This window comes from Myripristis murdjan, chromosome 14, assembly GCF_902150065.1.
Source record: "Myripristis murdjan chromosome 14, fMyrMur1.1, whole genome shotgun sequence".
NCBI classification, from domain to species: Eukaryota; Metazoa; Chordata; class Actinopteri; order Holocentriformes; family Holocentridae; genus Myripristis; species Myripristis murdjan.
In genome coordinates this window covers 25,188,382-25,208,030 of record NC_043993.1, presented here as the reverse complement: position 1 = coordinate 25,208,030, position 19,649 = coordinate 25,188,382, and the positions used below count along the sequence as shown (strand labels likewise).

The window sequence follows — 19,649 nt, the reverse complement described above, 5'->3', positions numbered from 1 at the left end:
GCATGTAAATTCTCCAATCTCTGGATTAAATGATTGTTATCCTCCCTGAGCATATCTTTCCTCTTTCCCTCTATTACTCCATGAGTTTCTTGTTAAAATCCCTCATGGGCTTTTCTTTGCATAATTAACATCCCCCTTTCATTCCAGACATATCTTTCTACAGTGAAGTGTAGTGATTAATGAATAATGTGCATTTTTTTCAATAACAGCATGTCAGGTAAAGATAAGATTTGGATGAGGATATTTGCTCATCCACACAGGCAAATGCAGTGCTAGACAGGTGAGCTGGTAGTTCTGCTGTTACAAGTTTTATTGCTTGGAAAAGGAACAAACCCTTTTCTTTCTTTCTTTCTTTCTTTCTTTCTTTCTTTCTTGACAGTTCTGTAGCTGTTATTTTCCCATGGCAATATTTAAAATATTCAGTGAATTCATATATACACGGATACTTGTCATTAGGATATGACGATGCAGATTTTAACAGCTTAGCCTTAATGCAGACCATATAAACAGATTAACACAAATGTGATAGTAGCTCGGCTTTAAGAACTATTAGCCAGGATACTCTGTATTTCAAAACTCAGACTTACTCACCCTCAAGATTTCCTGCTTGGCAGGGAAGCCAGTGACGACAAAACAGTGCTGTTTCTTCACACTCTGTCCATGTTGTAAGAGTTTCAAGCATTCAAAGTTCAATGTCCTGACAGCGCAAAATTGTTTGTCTTACAGTTCTTTAATAGGTCATTAAAGTCTTAATCTGAAAATGTTGTATTGCTATTTATAACAGTTAATAGTAACAACAGTTAGAGAACAGTAACACTCTAGGTCACATCCTTCTAATTATCTTGTTGCAACTATAAGTCTAAATAGGGGAAACTCCTGATTTGGGACTTTTCCATTAAAATATTACAAATAAATGTCAAGGTATTTACCTCAAACTGTTCCATATATTTGACCCAGCTACAGAAAATACATAGAGACAGTGATTTGTTCTTTCTTTGATATGCATGTTGAAGGTAATCTGCATTTATTCTGGAATTGCCTCCATTGTTATAGACTAACCCTTTGGAAAGATTTGTCATCATTGTACGCAGTTCTGTCCTGGTATCGCTGCCACAGTTTAACATGACACATGGGCACTGCCTTAAGGTGAGGAAGGTTTATAGACAAGTTTCATAAGGGGCTGTTTGCATTGTGACTGACTTATTTAAATGTGGCACAGACATCCATTTAATAATTTACCACTCCAGCAAAATTCTCATTTTGCATGGCTTCGTCACGGCTTGAAGTTTATCTGTGTGTCTGGTTAGAACTTTGTGTGTGTGTGTGTGTGTGTGCGTGTGTGTGTCCAGGTCAACAAGAGTGTACCTGGTCCCTCCATGGAGCGAGTGTCCAGTTCAGAGACATTAGGTAGCATTTCTGCTGCTTGTGCATTATGTCATCACTCGTTGTCCATCACACCATGATGTTTGATGTGGACTGGAGGGGTGTGCACCCCCAGGTCTGAGGCCAAGGCTCTTTTCTAGACTAAGGTGGCCTGCCCTGTCCAGGAGAGGGGGCAGTACCTGGCCCTTTGAATTTTCTCTGCAGCTGTCGGTCACATTTAGGCCCTTTTGAGCTGCATTAATAAGACCTGCTGTCTCCACGCTACCAAGGCCATAAGTCTGGGGCATGCCAGACAAAGGGAGGCAAGGCCAGGTAAGTTGACGCCTCTCATGAACACAGAGCTGTAGACCTCTAACATACTTAGGTGAGCATTCTCCTTTAAAATAAGGCATGCCAGTGAGCAACCCTCAGAATTGGTGTGGCACTACACAGTGTTTGCACTTGTAGCGTTCATACTCTCTTCTCCTCAGCTGAGCATCAATAAATATTCTCTGTGTAAGACATTACAGTCTCCTGAGATCTCCTTCATGCTGAGAGTTGACCAGAACTTTGTCCATTTTCCATCACAGGCCCAGATGGAGGAGTGCAGGTATCATGGGATCTTATTCATGAGAGAAGGTAAAAAGGATTGTAAAGTTTACCTTGGGTTAGGTTCACTGGCAGCAGCTGAAACAAACCCTGTCTGTGTTTCTTGTGCAAGCAAATTTTTTGACATCACCTAAACACTTTGCTATATTTGCAGTGGGCCTTTGTGTCCTCTTTGTGAAAAAGGAGCAAACCAGAGACATGAAGATTTTGTTTTTCTTGCACTTTATCCACTTAGGAGTAAAGAACAGCAGCAAAAAACTAATTTGCAGGTATTCAACAAGCCTTTCTCATTTTGCCAAAAACTTTTGCAAACATGCTGCACAGTCCAACATGATTGCAAATACATGATCAAATAATGTGTATAAAGAACTGACAGAGCTAAATGTCTCTCTAATACTTAACTAAGACAAAGGAGGGTGATGCTATTCAAAACTGCCTCAGCCATTCCTGTTGCAGAGGAAGAGAAAAGTGCATTGAGTTGGGAGAGGGGGCAGTCTCTCTCTCTCTCTCTCTCTCTCTCTCTCTGTCTCCAGATGTTGTCACTGTTGCTCCTGCAGAAGCAGCTATAGAGCGAGACACTGACATTGTGACTGACACTGCGGCAGCAACAACAGCAGGGGTCGTCCAGGTGGAAACAGAAGCCACTGCTGATAAAGCTGCAGTTCTTGAAACACTGGAAGCAGTGAATAAAGCTCCCGTTACTGCAGGTGAGTGATTATGTTGTCAGCCTCGATAATGATGCACAGTTCAAGAAATGAGGCAAATGTTTGTAAGTTCATGCTGAAAGCAAATAATCGCTTCAAGATTTGAATTTGTAATCAGTTTTCTTGTTTTTGGAGAAAGGAAGGAATTGATTTGCCTAAAAGTGAGGCTGAACAGCAGTGGGAGCTGAGGCCACAGACACACACATGCACGCACGCAAGCACGCACGTACGCACACACACACACACACACACACACACACACACTTCCATCACTTCAAAGGTCATTCACTTCCTGAAGACTTATCCTAACCTTAACCATAACAACTACTTGCCTAACCGTAACATAACCCTAGGGTTATGTTAAGGTTAGGGTTTTTGCTTTAGGGTTTTGCTTTTTGTTCCCGTAAGGGTGGCGAGTCCCCACAACATGATTGTGTAAAGAGATTTACATTCCCACAGTATTAGTAATATCTGGTACACACACACACACACACACACACACACACACACACACACACACACACACACACATACACACACACATTTTTCCACTTTGTGTCACCACTCAAAATGGAGTTGTTTTCCAGTCTGTATCTATTTCATTGATTTTGGAGCAGCACACTCCCACTGAAGCTTCTGTTTTCAATGCAGTTTTCATTTCAGTTGTTATTTACAATGTACTGGGTAGCTGACATTGTTGTCATGTGGCAAAACCATGCAAACTTGGTAACTGCATTACACGCATTGCATGGACCAGCAATACTATATGGAAACCACTATGTAAGGAAGAATCTGCACTATCACTTTAAAATGCACAATCCAACACAAAGTAACTGCTGCAAATCATAAAGTGGTTAGAAAGCACATCATCATCGGCATCTTCTTCTTCTTCTTCTTCTTCTTCTTCTTCTTCTTCTTCTTCTTCTTCTTCTTCTTCTTCTTCTTCTAATTAAGTCATTTTCTTTGTCTTATTAAAAATCAGCAGTGGTAGGCCTATTGTCAGTAGTATGGCTACTGTAGTGGTAGTTATTATCACATAGTACATTAAGAAGTGCTTTGCAAACAAAAGTATAGCAAGAAAGCTAAAAAGGTCATAAAAATGCCACACAAATTAAACACAGGATTGGAGAAAAATAAAGGAAGCAAATACAAAGCTGGTAAATCTAGTAAAAAATAAATGGCATGAAAGCCTGTCTGCCAAAATGTTTTCCAAGATGTGAGCTGCCAGATTATGTTGAACACCCAAATAACCCATTAAACTCCAGACTAGAGCTGAAAATGGCCAGCAGGGCTTGTGAGGGGTTAAGCGACAACAGAGCAGTAGTCGTAAATGAGTTGAGCATGTTCGAGAATTCCACTGTGCTTTTCATATTTGAGAAGAGAAAGCACATTTTTTGTCTACTGATTGAGTGTAGGAGTCTCTTCTTACTGTATGTGTTGCTGTTTCCATGGTGAAAGGCTCGTCGTAGCTTACAGCTATGACCCTGTCATTTCCGGACCTACTGGGCAATGGTGATGTGTCTCCTGAACAGCTGCCATGAAACCCCAGGGGAAATTCATAACATTAAGTTGTCATACTCAAATTTTGTGCTGAATTTGAGCACCAAAGACACACACCCACAGTATGTCTCTGTTTCCTTATGTCTACAGACCTCAGCTCAATGCCCAGTGAATCCCAGGGGGCGTGTTGTGACCTGCCTGTCTGGCCCAGGATGTTGAGGACTTACTCTTTTCACAAAGTTGATGAGCTGAAAACAAGTGCTAAAACCAATCTAAACCAGTCACAAAGGAGGTGATGGAGAGAAGCAGACTAGTTTGAGAGGGTTAGAGAGAAATACGATGTGGATTTGTGCACAAGGGGTTGAAGATGACCCTAATATTTTGCACATTCACCATTCCTCTGCTTACATTTGGGAGCCACCCAGTGCCTGGGACCATCTGCAGCGCTGACTCAGGATTTCTCTGATTAATTGCAGGACAAGATTTTTTCTCGATAAAACTGCTGCTCATGTCTTAGGCCATCTGAAAAGTGGCCTATGTGTCTTTTTTGGAAGACTCTGGAAGACTCTTTTTGTAAACCTGGGTAGAGTCCCTTTGAGAAAAACCACAATTACAGAGAACAGATGGGTGTATGATTGTTATAAAATCATCAGTTTTGGTCTGCCACCTTTTCAGACGGACTCTCACAACTGCACACATTAGGGAGGCAGTTTCCATTCTGCTTCCCACTTTTCTAGCTCCCTCTTGCATGTTTCACATGTCAAATTGATTAGTGTTGCAGTAAACCTCAGAGACATAAGAGGTACTCTATTTGCATGGAAATGTCTACAGTAATAACACAGTGACCTATTGGATTTGGAAGACATGATCACATTTCACTCCAGAGTGTGTAGAAAAGCAGACAAAATAACTTTGCACTATGTTTTCTACACAAACTATTGGAATGTCTCTCCCTCTCAACTATCAGATGAATGTATTTTTGTTTTCATAGTCCCCCATTCCTACTCTCTCTCTCTGACTGTACCAAAAGGAATGTATGTCCAACTTGATGGATCCTTCAGGAGTTGTGGCAGAAACCTACACCCTTGGCTTAGATTCCTGCACAGAGTAAAGGTCACTGTTACTCCCACACATAATGGTAGCAGCGGCATGGTTGCGCACACTCGGACGCCTTCCACCCCCAGCAGACGCTGCACGTCACCACATTCCTGCTTGTGCTGCCTCTTATCAGGGCTTTAGTTTTACACAAACACAGCACAGCAGGACCGGGGAATGCTCATTTCACCAGCGTGCCATGAGCAGCAATGTATTTTCAAGCTTTTTTGTGGCAGCAACAGTATTTCACAGAAGCTATAAAACCTCAAAGTGACAAGGTAAAAACTCAGGGGAAAAATCAGAGAAAGTCATTGCACCCCTTGTAACTAGAGACAAAATTCTCCAAGCAATTTTGGTATGGGCTGGTTGAAATTATGTGCTGTCCTGCACACCCCCTATAGGCTTTGATCAAGGTGCTACAGCTTTATAGACCCTAAATGTGGCTGCTTTTATAGCATAATTGAAACAGCATCCCCTCCACAGGCCCCACTAATGTAGGCCAAAGGGTTGGCTCATCAGAAAACCTCCACAGAGAAACAACACTTCCCCCTCTGGAGTGTTATTCTTGCCTTGGTAGATTGCGGGGGCAAGTAAACTCTTTGTGGCTTGGATGTTATGGGGCCAAAGGAGCCCCTGGGACTTATGGAAATACGGTAAGAGGAGAGACATTATTAGTTTTATGATACTGGTGATACTTTCAGTTGAGTCCTTTCTAAGAACTCTTCTTGCATCCTTTACGCAGGGGTGATGGTACATCAGTAATTGGTGGTCTACAGGTAATGTTATTAAGAATAATCAGTCAGTTTACTTAATTAAATGTCCTCTATGTGGCTTGCACTGGAATGTGGAGAGGCATGGCCTTACTTGTTAAGTGCCATTGTCAAGAGTGCCTCAGGCTCTACCTCCACCTGTGCACCGCACATAATGATCAGCCAGGGTGTGAGGATGGACGAGAGGTATTTGGAGGTAACAACTATCCAAACTACTTTCAGAGTTTCTCACAATCATCTGGCAACAATATACAAGCTATAATAGAGACATCTGTTGTTAAGAAACCACCCCACCCCGTAAATCTACACAAAAATGCTCAGTCACAACTACCAACTTTCTCTGTCCTCTTTCCTCGATGCCCTGTCTGTTATATTGAAACCAGTGTTGTTATAAGGAAGACATCTGGTTCTAATTAAAGTTTTTTCACCCCTCCCCTCCCTTCCCAGTCACGTCATCCCCCCTCATGGGTTTCTCGCATTGCTGCTGGCCTTTCAGCATCTCTGCCTGTCTCTTTATCCATTCTCAAACTCCTTTTTTCCCCCATTCTCACCCGGTCATTCAGTCTCCCCGCCCCTCCCAAGTGGCCTCCTCCCCCTGTCTTTCACCTCCCGCTACCATCTCCCTCTTCTGCTACAGTCTGTTGCTTTGTGTGCATGCTGCATCATGACACGAGTGGGCTGCATCTGGAGTTTCTTCTTCTTATTTTCTCTGAGTTTAGGATGGACGCGGGCTCAGGGACAGCAGCCGCAGACTAACTTCACCAGGTGAGATAGTAGTGTTTGCATGATGTATGAAATGTTGAGAAATTTGCCATGGACAGCATCTTTGTCAGATGAATTAAATAGTCACTCATGTGACCAGGGGGTGGTGTTTAAAGTCAGGATGCTTTTTCATCATGACAGTTTACCAGTTTACCAAAAATAGAGCACCTTAGTCCATAAAAGTGTGCAATGTTGAAATGAGGAATACATTCTGTGAATTCTTTCTCTGTAAGTAAATTCTTTCCAGCCCAGTGTTTGCTTGGGCACCGACTGTTGGTTTCTGGCTCGTGATGTGAGGCAGGCTGCAGTGGCTGAGCTGCTGCAGATGTTAATGCTTTTGGTTCTGCCTGTGGGGTCGAATCAGAAAAAGCTGGCTCCCCCCAGACATCTTGGCTGAGATTAGCAGGCGTCTCACTCTGCTGGGGTTCAACTGTCTGAGCTCGTTTTTTGCCGAAGAGTTGATCTTTCCATTGGATCTGAACTGTGTTTTCCTGAATAGGATGAGCCCCTGATGTTTACTCTCTTCAGCTATGATTGGCCTTCTCTTAAGAATGATGAATACTTTTTATATTGTCTCACTTTTCAAGTCTTTTTCTTCTTCTTCTTCTTCTTCTTCTTCTTCTTCTTTTAAATCTGGATTATATTCTTAGATATTCTTTCTCGATTTATTGCTTCATTTAAAGTGCTGTGTAGTCAATTTGCGATGCATCATTTTCAAAGCATGTTTGCGAAGGGCTGCTGAAAAGTCCAGCCTCCACAACCACATCAAACAGCCTTCTTTGGTTTTTGTACCCTGCCCCCTGCATCAACTGGACTGTATATAAATACTTCTACCCATAAGAGTGTAAATACGCACTCAGATGTGGGAAACAACAGCATTTAGTCAGGGGTTTGTTTTATTGTGCACTGTTTCCAGTCACATGTTTGGCTGTCATCACTGCCAACAGATTGTAAAATGGCAAAAATATCTTTATAATATTAGCAGGCATATTGATATTGGCTTACAAGTGCAAAGATGAGCAAAATATATCTCTGCTGGCAAATAGTCTGAGCAAGGGAATTTTCCACTCTGTGAAATGACCTTTGAGACTGAGTGAGCTCCATAAGTATTTGGAGAGCAGCATGCCTCTTTATTTTGGTCCCCAGTTTGAAGAGACACTTCATGTCAGCTTTAATATGCGGATGCTGTCAGCCACGTCAGGTAAATACATGAAGAACTTCAGCCCATGTTTGTCCATGCTTCTCTGTGTCGGGGGTTTCCCAAAAGTATTGCGACGGGTTAAGATTATTCAGTGATTATTGAGTATTGATGTCTGCAACAAATCACCAATATCACCAGATTCCTTATATTTATCGCTAAGGTTTCTTTTTGTTTTTAACTTTATCACCCTTTTCACTTTTTCATACTTTTTTTTTTCTTTAAAAAAGTCTGCTTCCATCTATTATTTTGATACTGTATCTAGTCTGTGCTTGGAATGAATAAGCAGGAGTAAACAAGGCTCTGCATCCACAAATTATTCTCATATCACGTTCCTGCTGCAGAGCTTAGGGATCGACATCAATAACTTTGATGGCTGTTTCTTCTTGCTCAATTTCCTCCATGGGGGAATCAAGTTAACAATCTCAGCACTGGGGAGCAAGAGCACGATGGTCTGATAGCTCACACCCTTGTTTACTTGAGGGATTTAAATACAATCTGTGCTCTGGAAGTGAACCAAAATATTTGTATCTGGGGTGTGGGAATCTGCACTAATAAGATTGCTGCTGTCTGCTCCCCATGATAATGCTCACATACTCATTTCTTTCCGCTAACCTACTGTCTGCACTCCTTGGCTTCAGGCCTGTGTTCCACTGTGGAGGAGACCTGGTTGCAGACTCTGGCTTCATTGGCAGTGAGGGGTTTCCAAGCCCTTACAAACCTAACAGCAAATGCACCTGGCACATCACTGTGAGTCACTTAATGCTGCCACATATCTAAACTCTTACTCCTTCACCCACACACACGGACTCACAGGAACTCTCTGGCTTCCAGGTCCCAGAGGGCAATGTGGTCATGCTCCACTTCCGCTTTTTTGATCTGGAGGCTGACGCACAGTGTCGCTACGACTATCTGGATGTTTACAATGGCAAGTCCAACATGATGCCAAAGCTGGGTCGGTTTTGTGGAACTTTCCGGCCCAATAACCTTGTGTCCTCATCCAACACCATGATGCTGGAGATGGTTTCTGATGAGGGGACGCAGGGCAGGGGGTTCGTGGCATATTTCAGTGGAGAAAAACCAGATGGTATGCTGTCACATTTCAGAGCGCAATTTCTTGACATCTTCATTAATTTTCTCAATTAATAGCGTATACATGACATTTTATATTTTTTTATTTTTTTTACAGACCAACGGATTTGTAAGGAGAAGATAACAAAAGCCCAGGGAGAAATCACGACACCCAACTGGCCAAATGAGCAATACCCAGCAGGAGTCAGCTGCTCCTGGCTTATCACTGTGGAGCCGGATATGGTCAATGGCAACTCCCAATATGCAGACATGCTATTTTTCAAATTATATGTGCACACATAAACCACACATGGAAGTTTTGAAGTATTTATTTTGCATCTCTGGCTGTCTTTGTTTGGGTACCAGGTCATCCAGGTGATGTTTAATAAGTTCGACTTGGAGCCTGATAGCTACTGCCGCTACGACCATGTGGCATTCTACAATGGTGGAGAGAGAGATCGCTCTCGTCTAATTGGAAAATACTGTGGCGACAGGGTTCCTGAGTAAGTACAGGGATTGTTCCCCAAAACAAAATAATAAAAAGGACGGACTTGCTTGGCTAGTCTCTCTGGCTGCTTGAAATCCCAGCAACCAGCAACCTGTTATTATCATTTGCACATTTGAGAACATAAATCATTACATATTGCACCTGTAATAACTTTCCAGCCTTTCATCTGCCTTCTCTTGTGCTTCCCGTAGGCCCATTATTTCCAGTAGCAACGTGATGCTGGTCCACTTTGAGTCTGATTCCAGTGTGACATATAATGGGTTCCTCGCAACCTACACCAGCGTCCCACATGGCTCACAGATACCAAGTGTTGACTCAGGAGCTGGTGTGGGGTCAGTCCCCTCCAGACCTAATGTTAGACCCATTGCACCTGCACGCCCTGCCATCACCACCACCACCACCAAGCCACCTGCTCCTGCCCCAGTGCCCACCAGAAAAACCACACCAGTCAAGCCAACAGGACGCCGTGTACCAGGCACCACAGGCCAGGATAGGAGGCCGGCTGTCAGGAGGCCAAGTAGGTGAAGTGATGTGTGTGCTTTGACGAGGAAGTGTGTACCAAACTAACAGTGGATAGATAGATATTCTTTTTGTCCACATGGAGAAATTGGTTTGCAGAGTCACCAATAGAAAATCAATACTCACACACACATCCATACAATACCTTGCACAGGTTAGGAGCAAAACAGAAAAGAAACAAAGCAACAAAACATTTCAGTTGTTCCACTGCGCTTTCATTGAAAATGCTTTGGCCTTCTACATAATCTGCTGGTTTGGAAATGCCACTGAGACACAGAAAAATTGTTAGAACAGCCTTGAAACTGTTAGGGATCATGTTACCAAGTATAGAATGCATCTACAGAGATAGACTGATGAATAAGGCAAACAGCTGTGTCTTAGAGCACATGAGGTCAGACCGGTTGAGCACCATACCTGGGTATTTGAACTCTGTATCTGATTGTATTGGCTCCCCACTGATAAAGGTATGTATTTGTATGCTCTATGTGATGTGCAGTTCCTCAAAATCCTCTGTGTGCCAAGGCGTGTAAAAGAAACGGAAGCATCAAGCCTAGTTTCTGTGCCAGTGAATTTGGTGAGTTATCTACCATTCACAAAAAACAACAACAACAATAGTTTCTAACAATCAAGCAGTTTCAGTCAATCAGTTCTAACTGAACTGTCCTTTTTCCAGTGATAACAGGAAAGGTGACATCTGTCACCCCTGGGCCTGGAGGGGTCGCTCATATTAGTGTCTCCCTCATTAAGGCCTATAAACAAGGTCGGCTAACATTGACTGAAGTTGGAGAAATCACGTCAGTCAAGCTGGTGTCACAGTGCAAGAAATGTCCATTGCTGCGCAGAGGTATTTCTTGGCTTCACACACACACACACACACACACACACACACACACAAACCTCAAATCAATTTGCTCTAGGGTTTCCAGAGTAGAATCACTTATAACACTGGGTCATTCTTTCTATATTTTAGGTCTCAACTACATTATCATGGGCCAAGTGGATGATGAGGGACGCGGTACCCTGGAACCTGGGGCATTCACAGCCCCATACAAAGCGCCGCATCACAGATTATTAATGAATTTCAAAAACCAGTCCTGTTAACCTCACACTACAACTCCAGATAATAGACAGCCATGCTAACTGAAGTTTCACTGTGAAATGAGGATTGTATTAAGCCGCCATATAAACACTTAGCAGCAGTTTTATCCACCACATTAAAGGAAAACATTTCTTTACTTTGTTATAGCTAAGCACATGCCAGACTCTATGTTTGTAATTTATATATTAATAAAGGATTTATAACTCTTTTTTTCTGGAGATTTATTTGCATTACAGATCGTTGTGCTGCTATTGCTGCGATAGTAGAAAAGTAGTAGTAAAACAAATTTATAAAGTTTAGGCGATGGAATTAACTTAAATTAGATGCCTGCTTATGAGGCTAAAATGAAAGGCAGTGTCTCTGCTTCCACCCAGTGGATTTAAACAGGAATAGCACCCAGTTTGAGTGTTTTTTATTTTTTATTTTATTTTATTTTTTTAAACATTGTGGTCTTGCCAAATCAATGCCGGGAAGTATGAAAAACTCCCAAAGGATCTGTGGTGAGGTCAAATGTAAAATTGTGCAAAACTTGTCATTATGCATCTACATTGCCATGAACATCTAATTTATCCTCATATGACCCTCCTGGGTTGTCTCACAACAATCACTTTTACCAACTCTCCCTCTTTGTTGACCCCAAAGCTGCCTGCCTATATAATCACATATTATCTCTATTGTTTTAGAGTTGTTAATATTCACAAATATTAAATGGACTGTCCTAAATCTCAGGAAATCCTCAGGGAATGGTATTACCCAGCTTCTATTTTACCCTCCTGTTGCTGCAACTGATATATTTCACTTTAACACTGATTGCTCTGCTGCCACATCAGGTGGTGATTTGGTAGTTTTATTTCTGCAGACAGTGTCACTTGTGCCATAACAGAAAGTGACTTTACGTGTAACTTTCTTGAATCACACTCTTATCTACCAGTGGTCAGCTCAATTGTGAAACAAAATCAGTGTTTCTCGTTGATTCTTAATTTACTGCTGCAATTATGCTGCAGTCAACTTGTATCTGTGCAACATGTAACTGGATATACCATTTCAACTTTTGATTTTGATGCCAATGAATTCACTCAAAAGTGAGAAAGTTGTTCTCTGGTGTTAGCTGCTTTTACACCCATTCCCAAAGGCAAAAGTGCCACCATGTGGTTATTCCAGTAAATACAATGTCATACAAGACTATGATAGTCAGAATAGTCAGAAAATTTAGGCTTTTCATGTTGCCATGAGGCCTTGAGATGCTTAAAGGTGCAATAAGATATTGTTGCAGTTCCACAGTGATCAGTGAGGCTCATAGGATTTTTAATACCTTTTGTGCAAGGTATTAAATATATTGGCTGGCCCGGCTGTATGGACAAACAACACTTAACCACAAAATAAATGACTATAAATATTGTGACTTAATAAAATATATTGTTCCTTCTGTGCATGTGTAAACTGCTGTATTTGATGGCAAGATCATTAATTAAAGTCACATTTAATCATGAAACATCCCATATTGTGACTGCCTGGAGAATAACAGACAGAATTTAACATGCCATCCCTTGGTATTCTGATGACTGTGATCATGAGCAGAGCTATAGTCCAGGGAAAATACACTCACATACTGTGTGCTCATATTCACTGATGTCCTTGTCAGTATTAATAGGATGTTTGCATGAGACACACATCAGCCAACGCACAAATTTTTGACAGACCGACTCTGTTAAAAAAAACAAACAAAAAAAAAAAACTGAGTACTAGGATGATGACTATGGCCACTTCTACTCTTTTTTCTCCAAATCCTTCTCGTTTGAAGGTGAACTTTATACAAAATTATTGTGGGTTGATTAATAGACCTGGTTCTCATCATCAACCTAACTCACTCATAAATTACTCATAAATTACTGCTTATTGCTATGTTCTATATATATATATATATATATATATATATATATATATATATATATATATAGTAGCAACATAGTTCCATTTTGAGTTTTTTAAATGCAAAACTCAAAGCTCAGCTTGCAGTACAAGTCGCACTTTATTCTAAAAAGTAGTAAAAATACATAAGGTTTGAATATAAAAAAGCAATAGCAAAACAATCAATAACTATGATGAAATAAAGTGATGCCTGTTATCACTACTTCATGCAGCATTTACATTTAGCGATAAGTTTGTTCCAAGAGCCCTCCTTTAGACTCAGATCAATATCAAACTTCACAAACATAAACATCACAGATACATATTTTCTGTTAATTCAACTCATGCATGACCACCTTAATATTTCCAAGTATCCCGCTCCAAAATACTTCTCCCCTCTCCTCGTCCTACACCCATACACTGCCCTTCCCCCCTCTCTCTGACGCCCCCTGCTGGCCGCAGCAGCCCCCTGCGCCCCGGTGTGAGGGGGGCAGGTTCTTGTAGACGGCACGGCTGTAGGGGATGAAACACATGCCCAGCTGGAGGTGTCGGGCCAGGCGGCAGTAAGCAGCCAGGGCCAGGACCAGCAGAGGGGTAAGCAGCAGGAAGCCCACAACCAACAGAGCCACACAGCCGCCGTCATCCAGCAGGTCTGAGCAGTACAGAGACGTCCCATGGGGCTGTACCTGGAAGACAAGGGGAAGGGGACGATGTCAGTAATGGCATATCCAATACAGAACTTCTGCCCTGACTCACTGCTCTTCACCCTGCATGCTTTCTGGAGGGGTGTGAATCTTCACAATTCGCTGGTTGGCAATTAAATGTAAGAATGATTTTTCCTTTTTGGAACGATTCAGTTTGATTTAAATCATGATTCAAGCCAATCATTCACATTTCCCCAAAAATTTAAATCCATTAATAACTACGAGCAATAATGTAGGGCTATTACTTTTCCTCTGAACAGAGGGGGAAAAAAATCAATTGGGCAAAAAACTTGCACTATATAGTATTCTGGTATATCATCACAACTTAAGGTCTTTTTGTAAGAACTATGAATGATATAATTCAAAGAGTTCCATACGGATCCATGCCAAAATCAGAGTGATTCATTCAGTTTCTTCCTTTTGGCAGATTGATTCAGACTGATTCACTTGAATCAGCAGAATTTAAATTAATTAGTGACTTGTCAGACCCATAGCTTTTTAGCTTCTAGTCTAAAGAAACATTCAAGCCTCCTGTTTGAATGACAGGCTCACCGTGGAGTGGCACAGGAAGCCAAATATGATCATGACCAGAGCCGGGGTGAGGATGGTGCCAAACACGATGCTGGCCACCAGGCCATTGATCAGTGCGATGATCAGGTTCTGTGCGGTGACCAGGACAGAACATGCCCAGCAGTCCAGAGAGCCCCTCAACTCCAGAGGAGTGTCTGTGGCTTCGCTGCCGCCCAGCGAGTATGGGGGTGGCACCACGACCCCTGAACCCGCTCCAGGGGACCCTGCCGCAGAGTGGGGCTGCTCAGACACCGTCTTCTCCAATGTCCCATTCCGTGACAGACTCATCTTCCTTAACTGTCCTATAATGCAGGAGAGCAAACATTTTTATCCCAGTATCTTGACCTAAAATGTGATGTAATTAACTGTATTTAACACAACAATGATATTAAAACTTGACCCTGACAATAAGATGTAATTCCTATACTGAAATACAAAACACATTTTTTTTTCTTACAATTGTATAGAGGAAGCAGAAGTTGTTGTGTTATTATCTTCTATTTAAAGGTGCACTATGCAAAATTTAGAGTCTTTCTTTCTTTCTTTCTTTCTTTCTTTTTTTTAAAGCACATGCAGCATTTGTACATGTACAAAATACACTATATAAATAAAGCTTGGCTGGGCTTGATTGATTTAGTAAAAAATAGATTTACTCAGTTAAGGAGCCAAAAAAAATGCTGCTGAAGTGGCATTTTTTTTTTTTTTTACCACACAGTTCAAAGCAGCTTTGGGGTCAGCACCAGAGATTAATTAATCAGTCAAAATGTATTTATATAGCACATTTCATTGACTTTAAATAAAGGACCAAGAAAAATAAGATAAAGAAGGATAGAGTAAACTGAAGTTGTATGACACATATTTGAATTCCTGTGTTTTTGTTAGGCACTGCCAAGAATTTTACTGCTACTTGTGTCTGGTGTTGAAACAGGATGAGAATATCCACTCTATCCAAAGAGTTGTTCTTGTTGCAGCAAAAATATGCCCATAGATACCCACCACTTCCACAAGAAATGCATGAAAAAGTTGATCCATTTAGTTTCCTTAAATAATGTGGTGAAAGGTGTGGAAAGTCAACACAGATAACTGCACAACTCTAAGTGGGAGGAAATGGACTCCCCTGACCCCACCTCCAAGATCCAGGATAACCCTAACCCAGAACAATGCACCAGGAACAGCTGGCCAGCGTTATGAAAAAACTCTAATCTAAAGTGTCTGTGCAGTATTTTGACATTGAATTTGAACTTTTCTTACTGACCTCATGACTTCTGAATTCATTTAATTCTTGCTTACAAAATGTTGGTAGGTTAAAGGAGCTTCAGTCACTGTATTCCAGCTATCAGTCTCATTTCCACATTTCTCATTTTACTGTTATTTTGTTGTAAATCACTATATTCAGACATTTTTTGACAGTATCACCATATCACATATACCAAAATTGATGGGAAGGTGAAGTTGGCAAGTTCTGGCATTTATATGTTCTTGATTGTTTCAGTGGCTGCTGCCATGCCAAGTACCCAGTGAATGGGTTTGAAATAAAGCCTTTCCTGTTTCTGCTGTCTGTCGGCATGCACAACATTCGAAGGAAATTTCCACGAACCAAAGCCCAAACACCCCATTCCATTATCAGCCCATCTAACCGTGTCACTTTATAAAGAGGAAAGAAAATCTAAAACATAATTCATATGTATTCTGACTTTAAACATTTCAGTCAGCACTTTTGAACATGAACAAATTAACCATCTCAGTGCTAGAAACTAGAAAACCAAAGGATGTAAAACTATTAACAGACAAAAGTTAGAGCTGCTCCATTGGCTTGGCAATGGTTTGAAAGCTGACTGTGTGGACTTATTAATATTTGGGCTTCATCATTATATATATTTTTAATAAGTGTAAAGGCAACTAGCATGAAAATTGTTCATCTTCAAAAATCAAAATGAACTATACAGCTTATGGGAATAAAGTGTGAATCTATTTAATTATTAACCAATTATGATTATGAATGTTTTCTCCATTTCTTCACAAATGAACTGATGATGAACTGTGTCTACTCACTGTGAGTTTAACCTGGTGATCTGTCTTCCGTCCCCTCCTGCGTGGAGCTCAACAAGAAGTGATGAGAGCCTTGAAAGACCTGAGGAACACTGAGTGGTTGGAGACAAAGAGAATTTCAAGAATTTCCTCTTGATGTATGTCTTCTCTGGGTGAAAAATCCAGATCTTGAGGTGCGGTACTCAAGTTTTTACACTGAGCTGCTGCTACTTATCTCAACGTACACTTTTCTCCACTTTTTCCTCTGCGCTGTGGCCTGTTTAAGTGAGAAATCCTCAGATATTGCCCTGATTCTTTAGGTCTCAATTTCTACCTTAGACCACTGGAACAAGTTCAACTTCAAGAAAACGCTGCTCTCCCCACTGGCGTTTGCGCTTCCTCTCCTGACATTCTGTTTCCTCACTCCAAGTCCAGATTGAGATAGGACCGAGTGCGTAAGTAGCTATGAGTGTGTGTGTGTGTGTGTGTGTGTGTGTGTGTGTGTGTGTATGTGTGTGTCAGTTCCTGTAGTTGCACTGTGCTGCTAATGCGAGTGCACAGAGAGCTGGCTGGGCTGTGGTAAGGGCTGGTTGGTGTTAATGTTTGGTCAGGGGAGCAGTGGGGGATTACTGTGATAACCCTCTAGCCCAGTGGGGAGGCTGGGGGAGGGAGGGAGCCAGGAGGGAGACTGTTTATTTGGATAGATTAGTGGAGTCATGGCGTGCTGCCCAAACCCCAACACTTTACACAACCACAGACTCACTTTCTACCCTTCACTTTCATAGACCAATAGCTCAGGTTGCAAAATTCAAACCAGCCTAGATTCTTCAAGATTAGCTTTGAGGCTTCCAAAAAAAAAAAAAAAAAAAAAAAAAGCTGATGAATCTGTTTTTATCTGACATTAGTCAAGATTGCCTGAACATTCCATGCTGCATCCATCAGCAGTTTGTATATAAATTATGGAGGTGTGAACAGGTAAGATGGCATCCTGTTGCTCTCAGCATTGCAGGGCACAGTTCAAATATGTGCAGCGAGAAGGTAGAGGTCGTGCAAGCTGCTGCTTAAGATCTCTGCTAAGAGCGGGGAGATTGGCCCTTGACCTTTTGATGAAAAACAGAACTCCACATTCAGAAACCGAGGAAATGAGGATGGGGGGGACAGCGACTAATTTGGCAGGGAAAAGAGGCTGTCATGGGACCGATAAGAGACAAGAAAGACTCAGTTCAAAGAGAGAAATTAGTATTTTGATATGAGTTCTCATTTTTTTTTCATTCCCGTCCGGGTAACTTTGTTTATTTATTTCTTCTTAGGGTAGATATGTAGTCCCCTGGAGAGGATGGGGGTATTTGAATAGAGAGAGAAGGAAAACGTGTGGTAAAATAGCCCATGGCTCTACTGAATGTGCTGTTGACTTGTAAAGCAAACGAGGGCTGTAAGAAAGACAGAGATGGATACATGCCTCTTTCTTATATAAGCACAGACGTCAGTTGTGCTTTAATAATGCCATGGAAAGTACTGTTTATATATATGTGTGTGTATGTCTGGGGGGCTGGTAAAGGAAGAACGGTTTTCCTGTCCTTGGAACCAGGATATCCGTGGCTCTATCCACGGCCTGAGATGAGGTGTCCCCGCTTCCCCGATTTTGGCATTCTCATGTCCTTAAACCCGCCGTTCCACAATTGAAAAAACAGGCCACAGTAGTATTCTTGTTTGTCTCAGTAGTATGAGTAATTCATGAGGTGGCCTGGTTGTGTTACCTAAATACTGTGTCAGGGTACACTCTACACTCAATATATACAGGCTGCCATGTTACCAATACCAATACCAATTTGTGATACAAATTGTGACAAATGATCAAGACCCCTTGTGCACTAATACTAGAAAAACTTTTCACACGATTGATAAAATCTGTTCCCAATGCTTGTAATAAAATGCATGAGGTTTTTAAGCTTGATAAATTGGTTTCTTTTGAAGATTTGAAGTCACTGTTAAACAATAACTAAGCCTATAGCAGCTTCAGCTAGATCCATTTTAATGATGTAAACTGTATATTTTGGTATATTTATAAAATCATGCAATTTGCATGGACACTGTTTGTTTGGACACTGTGACTTCATGCACTGCTGCTTATCTTGGCCAGGACTCCCTTGAAAAAGACCTTTTTGATCTCAATGGGATTATCCAGGTAAAATAAGATTACTACTACTGCTATTATAACTTCTACTACTACCACTATTACTACTAGTAATAATAATTATAATAAAGCTAATGACTTAGAGTTACATTTGGATTGTTATGCTTCCAAAGAAACAGGAGCAGCAGTAGAATAGAGTGTAAAGAAAAAGGCTGGTTTTCCCACACATGCTGAGAAAATGTTGAAGGGAAGTTGAATGAGTAATGCTCTCCCCTCCCTAATATACTTCTACTGAGGACTGCTTTGGTAGGGATTCTGTCATATTTTTACGTGGCATCCTCTGGCATTTTCCATCACAATTCTCTTGAACAATTGTGTTCTAGGATTCCTCATAAATTCCTCATAAATTCAGTTCAGTTCCACCCAACACTGTCTACCTTTGAGCGCAGTGGTCCAGTGGAGCCACTCAGTGGTCATCAGTGGGAGACTGTGTGTGTGCTGAGCAGCTTCTAGTTGTGAATGTGTTAACTGTGCATCTATGAACTGTCAGCTCGTTCTGTCTCAGCTATTTGCAGTGACTATCAGCGCTGCCACACAGAGCACGTGGACACTGCATGCCAAGTGCATGCATGCTGGCTCTGCCCCGCCAATCGAACAATAGAGCAGAAAGGACAAAAGAGTGACTCAGTCGTAACCAGCAAGTCGCCAGCACACAACTGATGGGAATAAAGGAGCAAGCAAAAGAATCAAAGGGTACTACGCATTCTCAAAGAATTTATCAAAACATTTTATTTTCTTGAACAACAATACAATATGTCACAAAAAAATCACGGAGGATTTAAGACAGGTCTGGCTCAGGTTCTCTTCTAAGTGAGATCTTTTTGAAACAAATAAGTGCAGTATAAATAAAATAAGTCAAGAGGAAGAAGAGCAATATTACATCCTTCAAATAATACTTATGAGGACAAGACACAAAAACAAACGAAACCTCGACACCAGTAAAAGTCACATCCCTAAAAGTCTCTGCAAAAGTGTCAAGAATTACAACTACTGCTAATGTTCATCATAAAACCACTAATTCCTCACAATTTTTATGAATTCATACAAT

At 41.4% G+C, this 19,649-nt stretch overlaps 2 protein-coding genes across 2 annotated transcripts; one reads left to right on the top strand and one right to left on the bottom strand.

Moving 5' to 3' along the window:
• Nucleotides 1–6,633: 6,633 nt before the first annotated feature.
• pcolcea (procollagen C-endopeptidase enhancer a) lies at nt 6,634–11,405 on the top strand. The gene is made up of 9 exons (XM_030068756.1): nt 6,634–6,805; nt 8,642–8,750; nt 8,835–9,087; nt 9,190–9,314; nt 9,438–9,574; nt 9,771–10,096; nt 10,595–10,672; nt 10,772–10,942; nt 11,069–11,405. Exons 1-9 carry the CDS (start codon nt 6,705–6,707, stop codon nt 11,197–11,199), a joined length of 1,431 nt encoding a protein of 476 aa, XP_029924616.1. The 5' UTR covers nt 6,634–6,704; the 3' UTR covers nt 11,200–11,405.
• Nucleotides 11,406–13,148: 1,743 nt separating this feature from the next.
• On the bottom strand, nt 13,149–16,893 carry tmem88a (transmembrane protein 88 a). The gene is made up of 3 exons (XM_030068755.1): nt 16,432–16,893; nt 14,362–14,681; nt 13,149–13,791 (listed from the first exon to the last, which is right to left on the bottom strand). Exons 2-3 carry the CDS (start codon nt 14,665–14,667, stop codon nt 13,513–13,515), a joined length of 585 nt encoding a protein of 194 aa, XP_029924615.1. The 5' UTR covers nt 14,668–14,681; nt 16,432–16,893; the 3' UTR covers nt 13,149–13,512.
• Between the last annotated feature and the right edge of the window lie 2,756 nt (nt 16,894–19,649).

Excerpts from the sequence above, each read along its gene's own strand:
- tmem88a (XM_030068755.1), bottom strand. The coding sequence starts at position 14,667 with ATGAGTCTGTCACGGAATGGGACATTGGAGAAGACGGTGTCTGAGCAG. Across the intron at positions 13,792-14,361 it reads GCTTCCTGTGCCACTCCACG|GTACAGCCCCATGGGACGTC; the intron begins GTGAGCCTGTCA and ends CTTGTCTTCCAG.
- pcolcea (XM_030068756.1), top strand. The coding sequence starts at position 6,705 with ATGACACGAGTGGGCTGCATCTGGAGTTTCTTCTTCTTATTTTCTCTG. Across the intron at positions 9,315-9,437 it reads TCACTGTGGAGCCGGATATG|GTCATCCAGGTGATGTTTAA; the intron begins GTCAATGGCAAC and ends TTTGGGTACCAG. Across the intron at positions 10,097-10,594 it reads GCCGGCTGTCAGGAGGCCAA|TTCCTCAAAATCCTCTGTGT; the intron begins GTAGGTGAAGTG and ends TGTGATGTGCAG.